Source organism: Equus caballus, chromosome 21 (genome assembly GCF_041296265.1).
Source record: "Equus caballus isolate H_3958 breed thoroughbred chromosome 21, TB-T2T, whole genome shotgun sequence".
Taxonomy (NCBI): Eukaryota; Metazoa; Chordata; class Mammalia; order Perissodactyla; family Equidae; genus Equus; species Equus caballus.
The window spans coordinates 41366829-41385369 of record NC_091704.1 but is presented as its reverse complement, the minus strand read 5'-3'; the positions used below and the strand labels follow the sequence as shown (position 1 = coordinate 41385369).

Below are 18541 nucleotides of genomic sequence, written 5' to 3'. Positions count from 1 at the left end.
TAATGAATTGATATTTTTAAAACAATGTCTGGCATATAGGAAGCATGTAGTTAAGTGTTAGCGATGGTTACTACGTTCCCTATTTCCTCAAACACAAAGTATGAAGAGTGATTTGAACCTTGATATGGCTCAGGACAGTGCTATACTAAAAGGCTTCAAGACGTGTCGCCAGACCGAGTTTCTCTACGCCTCTTGAAGCCGTATTTGAAACAATCCATTTGTCTATCCCTAAAGAAAAGTACACTTTTTCTTGCCCAAATGATCTAGCCTATTCTTTGAGATTCTCTGAAAGGAATTTATAATGGGAATAAGTAAGATATTTCTATAAAACCAGGAAATCATTGATAAAATTTGCAGGGCAAGAAAGTGAACTCATGGGAACTCCTTGAAGTAGATGTATTAAAGATATCTCTCAAGTATTAGTAAGAATACTTCTTTTCACTTTTTAAAGAATCAAAATATGGTTTTATTCCATGAAATAAAAATGTCCATAAACACTGCCAACACATGTCTAGGAGTCCAGAACCTTCCCTGCTCTTCAGAGACCATGCCAATCATTCATTATGAACTCTTGGGAAATGGAAAAGACCAAGTCCATGTGAAAACTCCATGAGCTGAGGTTGGCTCGTATTTTCTGAAATAAGACTTACAATTTTAATCTCTGTGTTTCCCATAATTTAACAGAAATGGATTGGCATAGAAATCCTCATTTCTATCTAGGATGAGAATTTGGTTTTAAACTGTGTAGTTACTTAATAAATTAGAAGGATGGTTTTGCTTTAATCAGATTAGGCTCTAGGAAAATTATGAGTACAATAGCAAATATGTATTGATGGCTTGGAGTATGCAAGATAGCATAGTGGAATGCAAAATAATTGGAGAGAAAAGACACTTGAATATTAAAGGTGCTTTTTGAGAGTTTCAAGGCATTGGCAAGAGAAATGCTGAAGGCAGGACAGGCCAAGTCAAGAGGAATTAAGAGTGGGATGGGAGTGAGAAGTAGAAGGTTCCTTAAAGGAAGAAAGTTGGAGCCACCTGTTAGAGGAAGTGTCACAGCTGGTCCGTCAGAGAGGAAAGTGCAGGAGAAGAAGCACAAATACGGCTTCAAGAGGTGTAGAGAAACTCGGTCTGGCGACACGTCTTGAAAATATTTACTAAACTCTTAACCATGATTTTCTTCAGATGGATTTTTACTTTCTCTACATTTTCCTGTAGTTTTTGAAAACATTTATTGTCTTCATGTATCTTATTTTTACAAGAGGGGGAAATGATAAAGATATTTACATTTGGAGAGAAAAAGGTTTTTTGCTGATATCGCATCTCCTGGATAAATGGAGGTGGCGTAAATGCACTAGTTAAGAATATAGAAAATGGAGTATTGTACTAAAATTCTCAGCTCCATTTGCCCAGTCTATTTGACACAAACTTTCCCCTCCACCTTTTATTATGAAAAATTGCAAGCATATCCAAAAGTTGAAGTTGAAAGTGAACCCCAATACGCTCCAAACTAGATTTCACAATTGTTAGCATTTTCCTATTCTTGCTTTTGTTTAAGGACGTCTATTAATTTATTCATTCACCTTTGTTTTTTTGATGCATTTCATGATAAATTGCAGACAGCAATACCCGGTTTCATACTAAATTTTAACCATCCCCAATTCCCTCTCAAACACACACTCAAGACTAGTCCAGGACCCTCTAGCAGGCTGCTGTGCATTTAAATCTGATCTCCTTTCTCATATCTAGACCAGTTTCCAAGCTAAACATGTCCAACATTAGCTGCCTACCCAGAAGGCAAAGTTTACAAAGTTTACCCTGACTCTTTCTATATATCCAGAATGGTGCAATTTATTCAGTTATAGAATATTAAAGCCAGAAAGGGAGAATATCTGATCTGGGGTCACCAACTCTAGTGTTTCCAAAAGTCAAGCAGGTAACATAAACAGAGGGTATTTCTCGGATGAGAATCAAGTGGGTCTGATAAAGGAGACTGAGTTGGCCTCAGTGTGAGGCAGCAAGGAGAAGCAGAGCTACCCAGAGAGCTTGAGAAAGCAGAATTTACAGTCAGAGCAAGGCTTCCAGCCTCAGCCTACTGGTTCCAAAAGGCCTTTATTGTAACCATCATCTCTCCTTTTGTCTCCCTTGTGAGTCTAGGACACTTACAGGTACAAATGTATTAGAATAAGTAAAAGAGTACCCTGTTAAATAGATCTTTCTTTAAAAGTAGTTATGGATGCAGAATTTATAGCCATTTAGTTAAACACAGACCTCAACAATGGAAATAGGAGCACAGATATTACAAATGCAAAGTGTGGTATGTTTCTAGTTTGTGCAAGTGACTTGCACAAGAAGGCAATATTCCACGACCTGTGGACTGCCTGCCTGCCTGTTGTGAACCCAAAGCAGAGAAAAACCAGTTTTCTTACTGATCAAAGGGTAGGTGTAACATCGTTTCTCAGGACTGTGCTAGCAGACCTTTTTTTTTCTTTTGGTGTATGTGGCTTAGAAAGTAAATGGAAGCACTTACCATGTGGAAGGGAAGAACAATGAGAAAAATGAGGATGTAGAAAAATCAAGATGTATAGAAACTGTATCTGGTTTTTCATGCGGAATTAGCCATCAGAATGTGGTTATTCTGGCTACTTTCTGGAACTTCCTGCCTCTCTCCTTGCCCTGCTTATCAAATTCAATCATGCTTGCTCAGGTTGGATAACTTTTACATCTATTGAGAACTGAAACCATCTTTGCTATGTATGCTCAGTAGCTACAGGTGAACTTTGCTTAGAAATCAGAAGTTAGAACTATTCCACCCTCACAGTCTTTTCTTTGTTGGCTTGATAATTAACAACAGATAGTTTGGAAAATCCCCGCCTCCACCCCCTAGGTAACTAATTTAAACAGTGTGTATCTCAGCCCTATTGTGTTGGGGTAGCTATGTTCTGCCATTAAAATCTCCACCCAGACCTGAAATGCTGTCTCTTGCCGTTGTGGGTATGTGTGATAAAATTACTTTCTTTCGGGCGAGTGTCCTCTTGTGATAAAGTAAATTCATCTACTTTCAAAGTTGTAATGAGGAAAATCGCTAGTAGTTCCTTTGAACTGTGGCCATACACTGACAAATCAAAACAAATTCATGTAAGTTAAACCTCCAAATGTCTATCTATCTATTAAAGCGTTTTTACTACATTTCACACAAATTCCTTCAACTAAATGTCTGTCATAGATCAAATCCAGCAGATGTTTATTTCACCTCTACTTCTTTTGATCTCTGCCAGGATTTACATAAGGGTTGAATTTATTGCTGGCGTATCAGTTTTTGTAACTCAAATCTGACTATAGAACAGTGATTCTGAGCTCTGGTTTTACAATTTCACTAGCTGGTTTTAAAAAGCACATAGTAAAATTCTGAAATTTTTAATGAAAATAGTTGATTTCTATTGAATCAATATTTTTAGACCAAACAGCTTTTTGGGAAAAAGTGGGTCTTATAAAGCAGAAGTTCTCAATATGAAAAAAAGGAAATATTCTTTAAATGCTCTTTAAATTCCCCTTCTCAAAACACTAATTTTGACTTAAATTTGTTTTCCAGGTCATTGCATGTTTTACTTGCAAAATAAATAGTTTAGAAAAATTTTGTATAGCTTTTGCTGTGTGACAGGCATTATTCTGAAGACATTCATATATGAACCCATGTAATCCTTATAACAACCCCAGTAGGTAGGCACAGTTATTCATTTCATCTCTTTTTACACATGGAAAAACTGAGGCACAGAGAGGGTAAAATGTTCAGTCACATAGCTGATAAAGGGCAGCACTGAGATTCAAACCCAGGAAGTCCAACTCCAGACCAAATTCATTTTACACTTTGTTCCCTAAAAGTTTACCATTTCCGCTTAGAATTCCTGAAACACTAGGTAAGAGTTGGCATAAGTGATTATCAAAATGGGCCAAGCAGTAAATGAATAACTAAAGCAAAACTGTGACTGGATGTTTGAATCATTTGGGAAGTTTAAAAGAAAAGAATGCCTGAGCCCCACGCAGGCCAGCTAAATCAGAATCTCTTTGGGGGGACTCATGCAGCTGCGTAATGTTCAGCAGGTGATTCCACTGTGCAGCCAGGTTAAGAACCACCAGCCCAAACCTCTTTAGCTAAGTCTTAGTACAGGGATCTCAAACTTTGGCATGCATCAGAATCACTTAGAAGGTTTGTTAATCCTCAAGTGGCTGGGTCCCATTCCCAGAACTTCATCTTCAGTCAGTCTTGGGGGGAGCCCAAGAATTTCTATTAAGTTCCCAGGTGATGTTGATGCTGCCGGTTTAGGGAGCACGCTCTGAGAACCACTGTTTAACAGGTTGGGATAGTGGTAAAGGGAGAGGGTGGTGGAGACCTGGAAGAAACGGGACTAATTCTCTCAGTATCTCATCGACACTGATGCTGAAACATTTCCTCTACTTTGTTGATTTACCCAATACCACTGATCAAGGATGAGGGGAGAAAAGAAAAGTGAAAGATATGAAGCTAGAAGGAAGTGAGGGAAAAGAGAGAGAGAAGAGAATCAATTGCTGGTCAGTAAACTAAAGTTTTGTGGCTCTCTCACTGACTGAACCATATGTCAATGATAGAATGTAAAATGAGAAACCGTACAGATAGAGGTACATTCAAAAAGAAAATAAAGCTTTCTATGTCAGAAATAGAATAGAAAGACAAGGCAGTCAGTGAAACTGGAGGGCTGCTGAGGCGGGCTGTTAGTTCAGGTTACAGAAGCATCTGTTAGTTCAGCTCCTATAGGGTAACCTGGAAACCTGAGCTAGGGTCACTCTTTGAAACCAAGAATAGGGACAGATATGCTTTTTCCTATCCTTAGCACATGACAGGAGACCAAATGATCTGTTGCTAAGAATTGCCTTGGGATAGGCCAGTGTTTCTCAACTGGAGATGATTTCAATAAGAGAGAGAGACCAGAAATGCTACTAAATATCCTACAATGCACAAAAGTGATGAGGTTGAGAAACTCTGGGCTAGACACAGCCCCAGAGCCAGGACCCGGGACAAGATGCTAGTTGACTAAGTAATGAATATGCTAAATGTGCAATATTACTGTGGGCCTGGATCACATAGCTGTTAATATAGACCTGGTTCTGGGCTGGAGTCCTCAGGAAGAAATAGTAGAGAGAAGCACATCACTAGCGAAGGCAGAGAGAAGGCAGGGAGAAAAAGAAATAAAAATGGGTCCACAACACAAAATTCCAAAATATGGGAAGAAAACTATTAATAAGAAATAAAAACTCGGGGGCTGGCCCCATGGCTGAGCAGTTGAGTTCGCGCACTCCGATTCCACGGCCCAGGGTTTTGCCAGTTCGAATCCTGGGCACAGACATGGCACCATTCATCAGGCCATGCTGAGGTGGCATCCCACGTACCACAACTGGAAGGACCCACAACTAAAAATACACAACTATGTACCAGGGGGCTTTGGGGAGAAAAAGGAAAAATAAAATCTTTTTTTTTAAAAAAAAGAAAAACCCAACAAAATCAACAACTGAAAGATGGGTTTACCTCAGATTAAATTGAAATAATAGAACAATCTGAAAATGACTTTAAGAATTTAGGATTCATCAATAAACAAATAAATGAATGATATCCATAGGAGAGTATAAGAATATTTGAAACAAAAATAGGTAGACATTAGGGAAGACTAGGTGGTTATGAAAAGTAACCAATTCAAAAAATTGGAAATTAAAACTTAATCACTGGAACAAAAACTCAATATATGGGATAAAATCAGGATTGGACACAGATAGGATGAACAACTATCTTGGTCTGTCTGAGACTAAGAGTTTTTTGGGACATAGGACTTTAATGCTAAAACTAGGAAAGTGTTGGGCAAATTGAGACATTGGTCACCCTAGACACAGTTGAAGAAAAACTTAGTGAATTGGAAGATGAAGTTGATAAACTGATTTAGAATTTATTACAGAGAGACACAGAGATTAAAAAATTTGGAGAGCAAATAAATCATGGAGGATAGATTGAGACCAACTGTCATCTAATAGGAACTCTAGACAAAAAAAACTAGGAAGGAGGAAATGGTAGAGTAATAGTTTTTGAAGAAATAACAGCTGAGAGTTTTGTAAAATTAAAAAAGTCATTAGGCTTTAGATTAAGCAACTACAGCCTGAGGGCTAAATCCACTTGCCACCTATTCTTATAAATAAAGTTCTATTGGAACACAGCCATGCCCATTTGTTTATGCATTGTCTATGGCTGCTTTCATGCTGCAATGGGAGAGCTGTAAAGCTGTAACAGAGACTACAGAGCCTGCAAAACCTAAAATATTTATTATCTGGCTGTTTGCAGAAATGCCATAGACCTCTGCTTTAAATTGATACTCTGGGTACCAAGCAGGATAAATAAAAATAAATTCATATCTCTAAGAAGTACAGTAAAGCTGCAGAACATAAAGATAAAGAAACATCTTAAAGGGAATGATAATTTCCAACTACATGGAATGAGAATTAGACTTGACAGCATACTTACATCAGCAACAATAGAAGTCAGAAGCTAATGGAATAAGTCTGAAAAGTGTTGAGGAAAAGTAACTATCAATTTAGAATGCTTTTACAGAGGTAAACTATCGTTTAAGAGAGAAGTTAAAATGAAGAAGTTTTCAGTCATACAAAGACCAATATACATTGTAGTATATATTACTCATCTTCCAAATGGGTATGCATCTGTGCCAGTACTCTGAATGCTTGAGGATTGTACATCCCAACGTCTCTGAGACATGACCATATGAGTTATTTTGGCCAATTAAATATGAGTTAAAGTGATGTTCATCTCTTCCAAGTAGAAGTTTTAAGAACTAGAAATAGGGTTGGAGGGTTGTGATCAATGGATAATTACACTGTATTAGGTCCTTCTTGTGTCTGGGAGGATAATAATAGCCATACTAAATAATTGTAGAAATTGTTAGACAATAGGAAAAAAGAATATGTACTTAGGTAAGAAGATATATAAATTCAGAGCAGAAGAGTAAGATGTAAGAAACAATGATAAATGTGGAATTTTATGAAATACATTGACTAGTATGACAGAGACAGAAGCCTAGAAGCAGATCACACACATATGGAACATGGACATACGCTGGAGGAGGCATTAGAAAGCAGTAGGGGAAAAGGACAGAGCAGGCTAAAATAAACAGTACTCAACAATCCTATGCATTCCTATGTTCATCACAGCATTATTCACAATAGCCAAGATGTGGAAGCAACCACAAGTGCCCAGCAATGGATGAATAGATTAAGAAGATGTGGTATATATACAATGGAATACTACTCAGCCATAAAAAAGACAAAATTGTCCCATTTGCGACAACATGGATGGATCCTGAGGGTATTATGCTAAGTGAAATAAGCCAGCCAGAGAAAGACAAACACCATATGATTTCACTCATGTGTGGAAGATAAACAGACACCTGGATAAAGAGAACAGATCAGTGGTTACCAGAGGCGAATGTGGTGGGGGAAGGGCAAAAGGGGTAAAGGGGAACATAAGTATGATGATGAACGAAAACTAAACTATTGGTGATGAGCATGATGCAGTCTATACAGAAAGTGATATATGATAATGTACACCTGAAATTTACACAACGCTATAAGCCCATATGAACTCAATACAATAATTTTTTTTTAAAAATGCAGAAATGAAAAAAGGCTTATTTTTAGGTTTGATGGCATTAAGATTGAAAACTTCTGTATAAAAAAGAGATACCAAAAATAAAGTAAAAAAACGCCATAGATTGGGAGCATAAATTCGCAATATATCTAACTGACACAGGATTGATGCCTAGAGTTATATAAAGAATTCCTATACATCAACATGAAAAGATAATCTGTAAGAAAACAGATGAAGCACATGAGGAGAATTTACAGAAGAGGTTACTCGAATGGTCAATAATCTCATGAAAATATGTTCCATCTTAGAAGTAATCAGGAGAATTGAAACAACAATGCAGTAGAGTTTCGCATATGACAAATTCTCAAAACTCTATCAATAAATCTGACAATACCAAGTTTTAGGGATGATGTACAGACATGGCAACTCTCACACAAGGCTGGTGGGAGGTTACAATAACTTGGGAGAACAATTTTTGCAAACATTCAGTAAACTTGAAGCTTCCCATACCCTCTACGTAAAAGAATATTCATTCTAGTCCTGTTCGAAATAGAAAATAATGACAACAAATTAAATGTTGGAGAAAAGATGAATAAATTGCAGTATAATTACACAGCAATTCAATAGACTGAGCCAGAGCTGCATGTGTCCAAATGCACATATCTTGAAAGTACACCAGAGCGGAAAAAGGAAAATGCAGAAATCACAAAAAAATCAAACTGGGCAAAACATTACTATATGCTATTTTATGCATACAGGCAGATGAAATAAAAATATAAAAACATGGCTGAGAAGGTGAGATGCCACTTTCAGAGCAGGAAAGTGCTGTTGGAGGGATGGGCATGGAACTAGGAGGGGCAAAAAAGGGCTTCCACTTTGTCTTTTTTATTTTCTAAAAGGATGGCAAAATGCCAACATTGTGGCAAATGGTAATATGTGTGAAATCTGAGTGTGAGTATACGAGCATTTGTTACATTGTTTATTTCATAACATACCATGATATTTTAAAGAGAAGGACGTGAGAGGAAAGGAAGGGCAGAGAATGCACCTCCAAGAATTAGGGAAGTGACGTAGAAGTTACCAAATGAAGAATTGGAGCTCCACACCCATTCACTTCAAGAACAAGGGTGTCACACATTTAGTGTATGCTAAAATGTGATCTAAGTGGCCCTCATTTCCTCCTGCATGCACTGATGTGTCATTGAAAGAGATCACCTACAATTTGAACCTTTGAACTTCTTACCCTTAGCTTGAAACTTGCTTGACATAGCACAGAAACTTTTTTTTTTTTGAGGAAGATTAGCCCTGAGCTAACATCTGACACCAATCCTCCTCTTTTTTGCCAAGGAAGACTGGCCCTGAGCTAACATCTGTGCCTATCTTCCTCTAGTTTATATGTGGGACACCTGCCACAGCATGGCTTGACAAACGGTGCATAGGTCTGCACCCGGGATCCGAACCGGTGAACCCTGGGCCACCAAAGCAGAGAATGCGAACTTGACCTCTGTGCCACTGGGCCGGCCCCCACGGAAATTTTTTTTAACACATTGGGCTAGATCTTGCAGCAAAAGGTAGGTGTCCCTTTTTTTGGATGGAGAGGATATGAATAGGCCAAGGAGTCAAGGGCGTAGATATTTATTTGGGGATATTAGCATTTCATTCAAGACCCTGATGACCTCCTCCAGCTTACATGATAAGGACAAGAATGACACTCTCCTTTAAAGAAGCGGGTTGGAACCCCAGCTCTCAGAGGGAGCCTTCTAGCTCAGAGTTCATACACTGATTTTCCGGGGATGCCAGCTCTCATCTGGGCCTCCATTGCAGCCCATCAACTTATTTGCAAGTCCCTAAACCTGTTTCCCTTAGAAACCCTTCACTTATTCTCTAACTTGACTGTGTTCAAATTTGGGGGCACAATTTTGAAGGACGAGGGAGAAACATATCACTTCAAAGTAGCCCTCGTCTCAAAATGTGAATCACATACTGGCACTCACTCTTTTGCTCAGGAGCCTCCAGTGACTGCCGGGGAGGACAAAATAGGATTGAATTCTTGTCAGGGCCTTTGAGACCCAGCAATTATGTGGCTGCTGCCTATTTCTTGAAACTACCTTTTTCCACTCTCCTCTGCTCTTGTTCATCCTCCGGCCATGCTGGTCTTCTTGCAGATCCAAGCACTTCCCTGCCCACATCTTTTGCACCTGCCATTTCCTCTGCTAGAAGTGGTCTTTACTGCCACTTTTCCCATGCCCAGCTCATTCTTACTCTTTGCTGAAGCAATTCTCAACCCTTGCTGGGTCCCACCTTCCACCTGAAGGTTTCGATTTAACTGGTCTCAGTTGAGGCCCTGAGAATGGGTGTGATTTATAAGCTGCTCAAGTGATTCTAATGTGCAGCCAGAGTTGAGAACCACTGCTTTAGTTGAAAGATCACCTCCTCAGAGACCAGACCCCTATCTAGAGAGGATGTCTCTCCTGTATGCTCTCTCAGCTCCTTCAGAAGTCACCAAAAGACGTTTTACTTGTTTCCACAGAACAGTGGTTCTCCAAGTGCCTAGACCAGCAGCGTCAGCATCATCTGGGAACGTATTAGAAATGCGAATTCCTAGGCCCCATCCCTGACTCTCCAGGTGACTCAGTGTTCAAGTTTGAGACTTTGCACTAAGTGTAAGCTCTGGGAAGCCAGGACCCGACCTGTGTCATTCGTCCTGCATTCTCATCTAGCAGAGCCACGAGGAGGAGGGGAGGCTCAATAAACCTTTGTTCAATGAATGAGTCACTGATAGCACATTTCTTTTGTCCGTAACCCATATGTGAACTGAAAGCTGAATGAAAGGAGCAAAACAAACTAGCAAAAACCCAAAATACAATGTTTGCTTTATTTCTTAAAATTTTTTCAGGTTTAGTCATAAAACAATTTGTGCATGATTGGATATCTGCTTCTCTCTTTTGTCCAGAAAATTCCACAAATTGGAATATACCTAAAAAGACTTGCCATGCGGACAGGTATCAGTCCATTATTTCCACTGTAGGACTGTGAAGTGAGCTGATTGCTTGAAGGTCACGGATTAAGTCAATTTCCACAGGGGCAGATGTTCGAGAAGTAGAATCATATTGCCCAAGACCTGCCAGCTCTAAAAGGCGGAATCGTGTTATAAAGAATATCGGGCAACACCTAGGCCAACTCTGTACCTTCACTGAGCAGCTTGAGAGAGAACTGGAGAGACTGGGCTGAGATCCCACCAGGAGCCACTCCTTGCCACTGTGTAGCTAAAACCCGTCAATCTTCAGAGCCGATGTGCTTGTCCTCACAAAATCCCATGTACTTTTATGCCTCATTCCCACAAGTTCACACAGTTCCTCTACCAATAAGTTATAGGGAGAGGGCAATAAAAGGTGAATTTCCCAATAACCACCTGGGCCATGACATGGTCCCAGTTTCTGATTGCTCCCTTCCAGCACTCAGCCTGGAGGAGGCAGGGTTAGTGACACCAGTAGCACAGCAGGTGAGCATGCAGGGAGGGGAGGTATTTGGTCATTTCATCCCCCTTTCTGAACCCTGGAGTGGAGAACCAAAAAGCTAGGACCCCATCTAGCCTCCCATCCCAGTGGCTTCTATAGGTTTCAATAAAACTAGCATTCTGAAAATAGGACAATTCATCATGGCAGTAGCAGAAGCAGCTATGACAGCTGATTCCCAAATCCAACAGGGATGGGCCCTGATCTTAGGAACGGCCCCTCATACTCCTAAAAACCAGGCCTGAGCTTTTCTTGGATCATGCCGTTATCTTCCTCTGCACCTTCTTGTACCTACTTTTCCTCAGATGCAGCATAATGTGGAAAACCTCAGGCTCTGAGAGTGCATGGAGTTTTGCTCAAATTCCAGTCCCAATATTTAACAGTTGTGTGACTGTGAGCAAGGGACTTACCCTTTCCAAGACTCGGTGTACTCAGTGAGAAAGTAGGAATGAGAGCAGTAACTTTTTGTAAGGGTTGCTATGGGGATTAAATGAGATAGTGTATGTCAAGGTTCGTGAATGTTAACTGTCATTATCAATCTCCTCCTGTGTTCACTGGAAGTCTCTATGCCTCCTTAGGAAACGATTTCTTGGGGTCCAGAAGGAAGGAAACCACTATTTATCCAGTATCTGGTTGGTGCCTGTGCTGTAATAGATACTTTATAACTACAATGTTATTTACACTCCACAGCAACACTGTGTGATAGTTACTGTCATCATCATCATGTCACCACTATTGGATAAAGAAACAAACTCAGGGGCCAGCCTTATGGCGTAGTGGTTAAGTTTGGTACACTCCACTTTGGCAACCCAGGTTCCGTGGGTTTGGATCCAGGGGGTGGACCCACACCACTTGTCAGTCATGCTGTGGTGGTGACCCGCATATAAAGTGGAGGAAGATTGGTACAGATATTAGCTCAGGGCTAATCTTCCTCAGCAAAAAAGAAAGAAAGAAACTCAGAGCTTAAGTGACTTGTGAAAAAAACATACAACTAGTAAGCAAACCATAAGGAGCCAGGAATATGGCCTCCTGACTGTGCTATGATGCTTTTCAAAGAGAAAATGCCTTTCTTAATATGCCACAGGCTTTTTGCAACCTGTCATAGAAATGTCAAAAACAATGTTAGGGAAAGAGAAATTAATGGAAATCTACTTCCTCTTTAAGTATAGGTTGGACATGCTACAAAGATAGGCACGTACATACCATAATTGCAGCTGGGATATTCATTTACCATGCCACTATATAGTAAGTAAACTTAAAAAATATTGTTTAACAAGAGGATATCTTTGTTAAAAGTCTTAAATATATGTATTTTTCACTTAGCTATTCTTCTAGTAGTTCTGTCAATGGTAATAATCAGGCAATGTATACAAAAGAATGCAGGTGACAGTCTTGTCATATAACCATAAAGAAAGAAAAACAAAATAAGAAAACTAAATGTCTCACTGTACAGAACTGACTAAAATAAATTATGTAAAACTACATAGTCACTAAAAGTGATTTATCATTAGAAATGATATCTAACTCATATATCTAACATATATTATTCAAAATGTTTTAAATAGAAAATTAGATTAGGATATGGTTTATAAAGTATGATAGCACTTATAGAAAATTACATTTGTAAAATATATTTTAAAATGATGTAATTCTAGAAGGGTCTATATTAATAATGATTGCCTCCTGGGTGACAAAACTATAGAAAATATGTATTATTTAATTTCTGCATATCTGTATTTCTAAGAATTTTTCTTTAATAATACATGTTACTTTCATAATAAGAGGATAATCTCTTAAAATATTGCTTATGTATTATCAAACACACACTATTCTGTTAAACTTTCTTTTTTTTCTGCTATTATCATCTCATTTTCCCCAAGAAAATCCAAATAACTCTATAAACCACAGTGCTCTCACTTATTTTTGAAGATGATAGCAATAATTAGGGTCAAGCTGTTTGCTAAGAATTCTGGACCTAAAGACCCAGTTTGGAGACACTAGAGGGACTTTTGAGCCCCAGCTTGACTGGTGGCTGCCTGCCTCTCACATGTGTGGCTACAGGAAGGGTCATGCTCTCTCATTTCCTCCACCACTGTGCATTCATCTCTGCTATGACTCTGCAACTCTGCCCGCATCTCTCCTTCTCCCTCTCTCCTCCATGGCAAGGTCATACTCTCTCCCTTCCACACTTTCCCCCTTCTGCCTCTAGCGCTTCCTGATCGCAAACACATCCCATGAACCCTTTGCCCTCTCTATTCCAATGCCTGCAGCACACTCCCTCCCCGGCTGAGTCCCTGTAGCAGTCATTGTCTCAGTCTTATCTTCTCACTGGGAGCTGGCAAAGGAAGTAATCCTCTCCATAAGGAGAGCAGGGATAAACCAGTCTCCAGACTTCTGGGGCTGGGGAGTCGGGGAGGGGGTGTGTGGGATAAAAGTTGGCTCTCTTTTAGACTCTGGGAGCACGAGACACAAACATGTAGAAGAACGCAGCCAACTTTTACAGAGAAATAATATGAAACTGTGTAACAGAATATTAACACTGTAGTTCAGCTACATTATGAGTTAAGCTAGTTTTTATGGTCCAACTGGGAACACAGTCACTATTTTAAGTGTGCTCCAGATAATGACTTTCAATTAACTTTGGCAATATAACCTGTCCCTAAGGTTTGGACTATTTGGGGCTTTATTTGCTTCTCTTAATTAAAATAATAAAATGCATTTTTTAAACAAAAAGCTCCTTTTGTAAAATCTACTCTGTTGTCAAAATGGCACTCATCATCAGCAATATTGCCCTGCGCGTATCATTGGAGTTATCTTCTGGGATCCAAAGTGCTCAGAATAGAAAACTTGACTGCTGGGTCTGGCACCCAGCTAGCTTAAGAGGCAAAGACAAAGAATGCGGCTTTTCTTTCTGGAAGGCATAGCTCTTCCTCTGTTCTGAAGTCTCGAATCAGAAAAGGGAACTCCTGAAGCCATAGTCTTTCAGCTATACTGGTATAATAAAGACTCAGCAGCTTTATTAGCAAATGGAACAACAGTTGGACAAGCAAAAATTCCAAAGGCTTGGAGGACCTGGTGGTGAAGCACCCCCACCCCTCTCTGCTCCAGGTAGAGAAAGTTAGCTGTTTCCCAGGAAACCAGGGAGAGTCATAAAATCTATCACTTACCATTCTTTTTGAAAAGAGTTGATGTGCCTGGCACCCAGCGACCTCGAAGATGCTGTAACGCGGACAGTGAATGTGCAAGTTAGCTTTGCAGAGTATACTTCCTTTTTTGAACTGTGTGGTCTGTCCAGCTTTCACACATTGATACGTGAGAGTTATTTGCATATTATCTCAGTCCTCAGAGTATTTGTATAACTGGCCAGGTTTATCTAGTTATCACACTTTAATAATATGCGAGCAGGTACAGGTGATACTTTGAAGTCTGAGAGATTAACACAGAGTTTTTAAAAAAGTGCCTGGATATTAAATTCTGTGTACATTATTATTTTTTTTTTTAAAGATTGGCACCTGAGCTAACAACTGTTGCCAATCTTCTTTTTTTCTTCTTTTTCTCCCCAAATCCACCCAGTACCTAGTTGTATATTTTAGTTGTGGGTCCCTCTAGTTGTGGCATGTGGGATGCTGGTTCAGCATGGCTTGATGAGCAGTGCCATGTCCATGCCCAGGATCCGAACCGGGGAAACTCTGGGCTGCGGAAGCGGAGCGCTCGAACTTTTAACCACTTGGCCACGGAGCCGGCCCCCTATCTTCATTATTAACCTGTTTTATATCAAATCAGTATTTGTGGATCGATCTATCTATCTATCTATCTAACTATCTATCTGTGAATGAAGGGCCCATTCTAAAATGTTAACAGTGGTTGACTTGGATAGAGAAATTATTACAAATAATTCTTGTTTTGTACTTTGCTGACTTTTTGACTTTTTTGAGTACATAGTACTTGTTAAAAACATCACTATGATCTTAAAAAGACCGAAGGATTGTGATAATTTTAATTAACAATTCCAGATGTATTTAAACCTATCTCACCAATATGTAAATAGTAACAATATTTGTAAGTTTATCATAGGATGTCATTCATTTCACTGAAAATACAAAGTGCCTGTCAATCTAGGTTCATGTGTTAATTTTTCGGTAATACTTATTTTCATCCGATGCCTCCATCTCTCACATTGATGAAGGAGATATTAAGATATTAAGCGCATGGTATTTGATCCCCAGTAGTCGGATTTTGCACCAATCGTCCATAGTACCTCTCTGAAAACATTCAGGTACACAGAATTTTCTCCTTTATTTTGAATATATAACCTGATACTTTAGTAATTTCAAGGGCAGAAATTCATCTTTCTTTCTCATTGCAGAGGAAAGGCAACCAATTGCTTAACTTGGGGTTGCAAATTTCTAGATCTTCTTGTAAGGACTCCCACCTTCACCCAGTAGAGGGGCACCAAATTTCTTCACTTGATGCCGAGCTGATACTAATCACGACTATAACAATGCAAAATTCTTTATTAAAAAAGATGTTTCCTACTATTTATTCCTTAAAATGAAAATGTTTTTCAAAATCAAGATGCGATTAGAAATATGGGTAGAATTATTGCCGGGACAAGACAGGGAGGCAGAACAGGGCCGAGTTCCTGGGGTTAGAAAGGAACCTGACGTTACCTTGAAACTTGCGGGGGTTTTAAAGAGAGGTGGGTTGAGGAATAATCAGGAGCCAGATGGGTCATCAGGAATCTGAAATTGCACAGTCTTTGGCACACAATAAATGCTCAGTGAATGAATGGAGGAGGATGATCAAGGCAAGGCAGGTATAGGAACCAGGCACCCTTCTAGATATAAAACATTGGCTGGAAAAAGTCCTTGGAATGGAGACATTCTTTAGCTCAGCCAGAAAGCCTCTTCTCCACTGTCTGCTGGCGCAGAAATTATCCCAGGGCAGGTGCGGCTCAGGGCCTAAAGCAGTTGCTCTCAATCTGGCCCTCATTAAAATCACCTGGGAAGCTTTTAAAACTCCCAGTTCGCAGGCTTCACCCCAGACTTTTAAATCAAAATCTCCAGGTTTGAGACACAGGCTTCAGTATTTTTTAAAGTTTCCCAGGTAATTCTAAGGTGCAGGCAAGCCTGGGCTCGAAAAGGAGAAGCAGGTGACTCATACGATGAGGTGGTGAACAGATCACCAGGCAAGCCTTGTCAAGAGAAATAATCCTGATGCTCTGACATTGTTAGGACTAAGTTTAACAAGGGATTTTCACCATGTGCTACATGATTACTTATTCTTGGTGATTCAATGATTTTCTCTCTGTACCAGTAAGTTGGACAAAAATTCCATTATAAATAGAAATCTAGCACTTTCTACTAACAATGTAGCCAACTGGACAAGCCTCTGGTTAGACAACTTCAAATTTCTACTCATTCATTTGAATTCCATTTCAACTTGTGTTTATTTCTAAATGCAGATTAAGGTAATTTTTAGCTATTATTGACATAAATTCAGCAGTCTCTCCAACACATATATTTAAGAGAAGTATTTTGGCTAAGAAAAAACAAGGGCTGAAGCATCCAACCATAACTCATAAGCCACCAATAAGTTTTTATTTTTGGAGCATAATCACTACTTTAAAAAAATATATATCAAATATCACATACGTGAGTACATTTCCCGTGAAGTCAATTAAGTACATCAGTCCCTGAGCAGGAAAATGAAACAGGAAATGCAATGAAGATGACAGAAAATATAGTGATACCATCTAAAGAAGATGAAGATATTTTCGCGGTATGGGCACTGCAATTATTTCTGCTAGTGGAGGGAGAAGTAGCTCAGAGAATGCAAAAGTGGCTAGAATTCTTCAAATACTTGGGCGTGTTTTCTTTTTGTAAATTTGCATTCTAGAACACTGCTTTTGTTTAGGCAATGAGTCTGCCCCTTTGGCGTTTATTGAAGGTGACAGCAAGGTGGTGACAGGGAGGCCCAGAGACACTGAGTGACTTACGAAAACCAGCTTCCTTTTTTTTTTTAAGTCAGTTTATAGGAAGATGGAGGGAGACAGCACTAGTGAAAATTTAAGTAACATTACTTACTCATCGTTATTTACAAGCATTGTCAGTGTTATGTATCAGGTATTGAAAGGAGCCTGGTTAAAATTGTCAGCATAGAGAGTTAGAAATGCTCGTAAACTCTTACACAATTTCAGCTTTATAACCTGAATGCTACCATTTTAGGGAAGAAGCAAATGATCATCTACTTCATGTGCCCAACACTAACATGCCTGGACAAGACCCCTGAGATAGGAGAACAGAGAGATGTTGAGTCTCACCTCTTCCAGGAAGCCTTCTCTGCTGCTTGCTCACTCATCTCTTCCTTTTTCTGGACTTCTGTAGACCAAACCACCGAAGAGAAGTTCTTCTATATGGTTGCCTTTTACGGTTTTCCCATTGTATCGTCTGCATTAGGTTTGGCTCCTTAACTAGATTTGAAACTCCTCCAGTGCAAATTAATTTTCATATTTTCTTCTGTCGCACTAAGATCCTAGAGCAGCTTTTATTTTTTGAAATGTTTTTTGGCTCATGTGTTCCTTTCAGAATCTGATGAAAGCAGCATACGCTTTGCGTACAAATTCTGCGTGTGTACAGCCTCCCTTGAAACCCCTCATTTATGGGAAGCTGTAGAAGAATTCTTGGCTAAAATATTGTCAAACAACTAGGAGATGGTCACTACATTGCTGCTTTTTGATGATGAAATGAAAGCACAGAAATGTTAAGTGACCCCTCAAGTTTCCAGACTAGGAAACTGGTCAGCTAAAACTTCATTATTTTGTAAACTTGTCACTTTTTATCAACATGCTTTTGAACTGTGCCAGCCAAAAACAACTCAAACTCACAAAATGGATTCATAGAAATTAAAGGAAATTCTAGTCTCTCTGCTTTGATAGATATGGAATAGCCAAATGGAAAGTAGTGGGAAGAAAGCAGGATAAGAACAGCAACGCTTAAAAAGGTCATGCAGGAGGAAATGGGGAGTTCCTGGATTTGGCTCATTTCTCTTTCACTTTTTGTTTTGAAAACAAAATGGATTTTTTTCACTCTTGTACTTTTTAGTTTTGATGGAAGAAGGCCTTAACTCTTTCAGAACATCAACGTTCAGGAAGAAGTAACTTATTAATCAACTTCAGTAAAAAATTAACTCATCTTCCAGGAAAAGGAGAGTTCCCACTATATTTCTGTAGGATGAGTAAATTGTATTTAAACTCAAGGACGGCAAGGAACAATTGTCTTTAAAATTTAAACCCAACCCCAGAAAATGTTTACTAAACTCTAGAAGAACTGTTGAAATAGGACAATGGAGA

The 18541-nt window shown here is 39.2% G+C and overlaps 1 protein-coding gene across 10 annotated transcripts in view; it reads right to left on the bottom strand.

The window, feature by feature from the left end:
- FYB1 (FYN binding protein 1) overlaps positions 1-17932 on the bottom strand; it is a 159087-nt gene extending 141155 nt beyond the window's left edge. For 9 of the 10 annotated variants that reach the window (XR_289206.4, XR_011430135.1, XR_011430132.1 and 6 more), the window contains exon 1: positions 14358-14464. Coding sequence is in view for 2 of the 10 variants with exons in the window: in XM_005604297.4 (XP_005604354.2) it covers positions 14358-14360 (3 nt within the window). In the remaining 8 variants the exon portion in view is untranslated. Of the gene's footprint in view, positions 1-14357; positions 14465-17512 lie in introns of those variants that run through there. The other variant, XM_070245888.1, reaches the window with a different exon arrangement.
- Positions 17933-18541: the final 609 nt, after the last annotated feature.